Consider the following 6,518-nt stretch of genomic DNA (forward strand, 5'->3'; position numbering starts at 1 on the left):
GGCAAAGCAGGCCATCCTTAATGGTTTTAAAATTACAAAAAACACCAAAATCCAATGTGACAGCTTGGCATAAAAGAAAGTCTTGGCAGTTATGGCAAAGAGAATGGGAAACAACTTCTAATGTTAAACTTAGGGAGGTCAGAAATGGTGTAAAACCGTGGGCCTCATCTCATAGAGGTTCCAGGCACGAAGAAGTTGTCCTTACTAGGCTCAAAATTGGTCATTGTAGGCTTACTCATTCTTATCTCATGGCAAAAAAAGATACTCCGCTTTGTGATGTTTGCACAGAAAGAATAACAGTTAAACACATTTTGACAAATTGAAAAAAAAAAAAAAAAAAAAAAAATATGAAGGAGAAAGACATCGGCTGAAAATTCCAACCAACATCAAAGACTCGCTTGGTGATGACTCTGACCAAATAGACAAATTACTAACTTTCCTTTAAAAAAACTAAACTAATTTCGTAAATATGTAGATAAAATGATATAATAATTTAATACAAAAGAATATTCATTTTATGCAATAATTTATATTTCACTCAATGTTGGGAGGTGTCTTGGGGTGCCTGTCGGGTGGTGGTTGTGAAAGGGTATCCAGGGCGCTTGATATGCCCGGGGCCCTGGTTTCTGCTATCCTGGGCTGTGGCCCACTGATGAGTGGCGGCTTGAAAGCTTTTAAGGCAGAAAATGACCCAAAGCAATTGATCACCTTTTATAATAATTAAAAAAAAAATTGAGGCACAGATAGGATTTCAAGCATTAAACGCTCATTATCAGGTTAAAAGGAGTTACACCTACATCTCTCGAGATGAATTATAAGTAGGAATCCGTCATCGCGACATTCCAATGAGAGAAGCTAGTTTTCAACATTTTTTTTTTTTTTTTTCGGCATTAGCTGGTTGCCAGAGCCACTTGCTACATCATATAATAACGTACAATGTGTTCAACATAACAAATAAATTATTCAGAAATCGTGAAATGCGGTCTGGCGTGATGTAGGTTTCAGAAAAACATTTTCTTTATCGTGCCAACGTTTCGATCTTTATTGTGATCATCAACAGAGATAAACACAGCATCAATTACAGAACAGATACATGTAAACTCAGTCGCAGCTACGCCAATATCATTAATCAAATTCAATAGAGATATTATACCTGTATCATCACATTACATTCCACACATCAAACATTTTTCACATAGTCTAATTTTTCACTATAAGAAAATAATTTTAAATTAGTGATTAATTTGAGTGTCAAATGTTATTTAGGTTCATGTTTAAAATAGAATATAAATCAAAATAGGTTATATTATTTATGCATTTATCTCTATTTTTAATTTTACATTTTTTATTATTATAAAATTACAAGGCTAGCAATATCTTCATAATTGTACCTTTTGTTCTTTTTCTTTTTTTTCATGTGTTTTGTTTTCTTTTATTTTATTTTATAGGGATAAAATTTTACATGAAAGACAGATTTGAGTGTGTAATGTCTTGTGAGTACAATTAAGTTATTAGAAAGATGGGAGTGGGTACAACCCCACCCCAATGAATATCGAGTTCTTTGGGGGAGAGAATGTGACCAGATTCCATGTTTACTGTAATGTACATGTCCATATATACAGGTTTGATCGATTTAACTAAGTTGCCTGGTGACCAAACCAGCCAACTTCGAGAATCTGGAACAGTCAAGATCAAGGTAGGTTAGAAAAACTTTTCATCTTTTGCCGACGTTTCAACCTTAATTTAGGTCATCTTCAGGGCCTGGTTGAATTATAAAACATGCCAATTGGAAAAATGCAATGCAGATGTTTTGAACGAAGAATATCATACTCACATAAATTGTGGCGCTATTTTTGCGGTGCCATATTGGTGCTGTGTGAAATTGTTGTGAAAAGTGAATTTGTAAAAACTAAAAAAATCCACATTGCCAGTAAAGTTAAAACTTAAAAGGAACACTTAATGTACAATGAATACAATAGATAATAGTTTAGCAGCATAACATATCAATGTATATAAACATAAGAATACTTGATCCCTGAGTTGCAGGAGTACAAAGAATATTTAGTTTTGATTATATTGCACACACACAAGTTTAAAAATTATAAAAGCCAGATTATTTACTTTTGTTTAAGTATTCGGGTGTATGATGATACAGGAAAAATGACACAATTGTAGATGGAGTCCTTGCTGCTATGCAGCACTGTTGTCACCACCATGAAAAGTGGCATATCTTAGCGCTGTGTCAAGCTTTAAAGCATAGGTGTGAGTGTTTCATTGTGTAGAGGCTGGGGGGGGGGATTGTATTATTATTAGGAGATCGTAAGATGCGGTCTGGTGTGACATAGGTTTTAGAGTTAGAGTAGTAGTTCTATACTAAAACCACACATTTGTACTATTATAAATGCCGAACAAAATATAAGAACCAATGGCTAGGGCAACAGTGACTGGAACAGTTTACCCAGCGTAATAACATTGTTTTTAACACCGGAACGCAGGGCCCTAGGGATTAATCCTGGTTGAAATACCCCTATTAAAAAAATAAAATGTCAAATAAATAAAAATGTTAAGTAAATTTGGCTCCAGTTAATAAAACAAGGTTTACAAATGAGAAATATGTAGTTCCATAGCTGGAAAAATATTTGAACTTTTTAACTGGAATTTTTTCATTGTACCAGGACCTATTAATTTAAATTTTATTATGAGAATATACATTTCACTTTTTGTCTTTATTATGCACGTAACATATTCAATGCAGGCAGTAATTTCAATTTTCACCATCGCCCCCACCCACTTTGCAGCAATATGTCAATAACGTTATGACCAGCATGCATGTCCTTTTCGTTGGAATTAGAACAGCTAGACTTCTTTTAGGGCTGATCGATTTAACAAAGTTGCCTGCTGGACAGCCATGAGACAATTTACACCAGGCAAAACTTGCGGAATCTACTTCTCGTCCAATTCAGTACTATTAGAACACGAGGAAGTAGGAACACCTTGCACTTGCTCTTCTGCAACTGTCGTGCCACATCGCTCCAACTTTCACTCGCTTTACTCCTCACACTCCATGTACCACATCTCAGTACTAATTTTGCGTTTTTTCCAATTTCAATGCTTTACTGAGTTGAATCAACCACGCAACTTGTGAGGTCGAGTTGGATCTTTTGAATCAACCAGTCAGAATGAGAACATGAGCAAAACATGAACCTACTGGCCACTCACGACGAGAACTGCGTCAGCAATTCACGCAGTACCCAATCATATGCTACAGGACTTTCTTGTCACCGTTCTGTTCAACTAGATGAATCAATTAACCACCTCGCCAAAAAGAAGCCTCACACTCTCATGAATTTCAGATGTATTGAACCTGTTCTGGTCGGCCTATATCCTAGGCTCATTCTATTAAAAATTTCGTTGTCTTCACGGGTGTGTTTGTATCTACATCTGATTAGTTTTTTTGGATTAAGGTAATCTTTGGGAAAAAAAAAACTGTAAAAAGTTATAGCTTTTATTATTAAACTGAAATAAAGTATAACATAAATTTTTTATTACTGAAGAAGAAACTGAACTCAAAAGGTAAAATTGTCTTAGCTAAACTTTTGAAAAAAAAAAAAAAAAAGGCATTGAAAAAGAGTTGGGATTAGAACTTTTTGAATGCTTTTTTCGAGCTGGTTCCTTTAGAGACTTTCAACACGTTGAACCTGACGGTTTTGCTGAGGGGCCTGCACTCACCGACGGTGACGATGTCGCCGATTTCGACGTCCCGGAAGCAAGGAGACAGGTGGACAGATAGATTCTTGTGCCTTTTCTCGAACCTATTGTACTTGCGGACGTAATGGAGATAATCTCGACGGATGACTATCGTCCTCTGCATCTTCATCTTCTGCACGGTCCCTGTGAGGATACGGCCTCGGATGGAAATGTTGCCGGTAAACGGGCACTTTTTGTCTATGTAAGTGCCTTCGACCGCCTCCCTCGGGGTCTTGAAGCCGAGGCCGACGTTCTTGACGCGGCGGAGCGACTTTGTCTTCTTCGTCCCGACTTTCTTGGCCAAGAAGATGTACGGCTGCTTCTGGAACGCACGTTCTACTTGTTCTGCCATTATTTCGGTTTTATAGAAATCTTAGAAAGACTGGCTGCAACTCGGCCGACGCACGTGGAAACAGATTTCTAGTTTCTACAATCGACACGACCTCGATTTCGAAAGGTTAACCTAATCAATACCTACTGAATAGTAGGGGACGAAACAGACAACTTCAACTTTTCCTTTTCATTTATTATAAAATAAAATGTTGTATTAAACATCAACAAAAAACAAATCGGAAGCTGCAAATAAATGAATTAGCTTGACAAAACATTTTTAAACTGGAAAGTCATTGCACATCTTCAAAGAAAGATGTCGTTACTACCACCGCCAAAATTTGAAAATACCAAAAATAAAGTTTTGTACAAGTTTTAAGAAGAAATCAAATAATTCCTCAAATTTTTATAGTATAAATAATTAAATATAATATATAATTAATCACCAGAAAGAGTAACTAGTATACATTACGCATATAATAAAGATATGAGCCAAATGAATCTTTAGGATTTCGTTGCTTGCCATACATTGGTGAACTATCAGAAAACAGAAAAAATTCTTAAACGAGAAAGATTAGAGTAGCTTTTAGAGGTACATATTCACTTAGAAACATCTCAAAACCATAGCATTTCGAGTGTTTTGAGTAGAACTGATTGGACTACATGATTTCGCAACTGTTTAGTTATATGTGCAACCTTAGGAATGAAAACTACTTCTACAGTTCTCCATGCATGGGATCCCGTTGCCAGGCAGGTTCCGTATATTTTTACAAGCAGGGGGATTAAGGTTATTTTTCCCTTTGAGTACTGGGTATATCCCATCTGTTCCTGAAGATTTGAATGGGCTGAAGTTCTTGAGTCTTGAGAACGTGGAAATAAAAATTTATTTATTTCATTGAAAGAAATTAATACTTTATTCATCAAGGAGTCAGGAAAAGTATATAGTTTTACATGAAATATTTTAATATCACCAGCAAATAATTTGCTGGATTCGTGAGGAGCGGTCAAGAATGAGGTAGTTTAGAAAAACGCCTTTTTCATCTTTTGCCAGCATTTTGACCATTATCAGGGTCATCTTCACGGCCTGGGTGGATAGTAATATAAATACTATAAACTTTGAACCAAGTATTTCATACTCACATAAATTGTGGTGCTAGAAATTATAAATGATGGGGTGAGCGTGGAGTTCAATCCTTTTTAAAAAAGATGGTTCCTACTCACATTAAGTTAATTGTGGTGCTATTCTTGCGATGCTATGTTAGTGTTGTGAAAAATTGTTGTGAAATGTGAATTTGTAAAAACTAAAACAACACACATTGCAAGTAAAGTTATCATGAATACAATAGATAACAGTTTACTAGCAAACATATAAACGTATGTAAACATAAGAATTCTTGATCAATTAGTTGTAGGAGTACAAAGAATATTTACCTTTGATTATATCATTTATTTGATTATAATATATTATTTATATTAACACACAAACACGCACGCGCGCAGTTAAAAGATCAAATATGTTTTCAACTATGGAACTATATCTATTTCTCAATTGTAAACCTTTTTCTATTAACTGGAGCCAAATTAACTTGACATTTTTATTTATGACATTTTATTTTTCAATAGGGGTGTTTCAAGCTTGAGGCCATATTAATCACCAGAGTTCTGGTGTTAAAAAAATTATAAGTAAACTGTTTCGTTCAGTGATGCCCCAACTATTGATTTTTATAAATATTTTAGGCAATTATAATAGTACAATTTTTTTTTTTTTACAGCTTCTATGCTATGACACAACAGAATAGTCACACCTACGCTTTAAAGCTCAACACAGAAGTAAAATATGCCACTTCTTGTGAATGTTGACAGTACATTCCCACCAATTTAAAAGTGACACATATTGTTACATAGCCACATAGAGTCCTCCTGCCATTTTTCCTGTACCATCACACACCCAAATTCTTAAAAAAACAAAACAAAAATTAGTAATCCCATTTCTATAATTATTCAACTTGTCACTTTTCCTCTGTCTGTGGGTGTGTGTGTGTGTGTGTGTGTGTGTGTATTGTATTCTACAGATATAACAAGTATTCCTTTTAAGTTTTAACTTTACTGGCATGTGTGTTTTTTAGTTTATACAAATTGATGTCACACAAGAATAGCACCACAATTTATGTGGGTATGAAATACTTGGTTCAAAGTTTATATTTACATCTTCATTGTATTTTTTCAATCAACATATGTTCTGTAATCCACCCAGGCCCTGAAGATGACTTGGATAAGTCAAAACGTTGGCAAAAGATAAAAAAGGCGTTTCTCTAAACTACCTCATTCTTGACCACTCCTCACGAATCCAACAAATTATTTGCTGGTGATATTAAAATATTTCATGTAAAACTGTATACTTTTCCCGACTCGTTGACGAATAAAGTATTAATTTCTGTCAA

General features: G+C 34.9%; 1 protein-coding gene across 1 annotated transcript; it reads right to left on the reverse strand.

Annotated features, from left to right (window-relative positions):
• Positions 1-3,584: 3,584 nt before the first annotated feature.
• Positions 3,585-4,207, reverse strand: LOC106670545 (40S ribosomal protein S11). Its single transcript, XM_014400997.2, has one exon. It carries the CDS (start codon positions 4,097-4,099, stop codon positions 3,638-3,640), a length of 462 nt encoding a protein of 153 aa, XP_014256483.1. The 5' UTR covers positions 4,100-4,207; the 3' UTR covers positions 3,585-3,637.
• Positions 4,208-6,518: the final 2,311 nt, after the last annotated feature.

The sequence above is a fragment of the Cimex lectularius genome, unplaced genomic scaffold, assembly GCF_000648675.2.
Source record: "Cimex lectularius strain Harlan isolate CLEC.00 unplaced genomic scaffold, Clec_2.1 scaffold153, whole genome shotgun sequence".
Lineage (NCBI taxonomy): Eukaryota > Metazoa > Arthropoda > Insecta > Hemiptera > Cimicidae > Cimex > Cimex lectularius.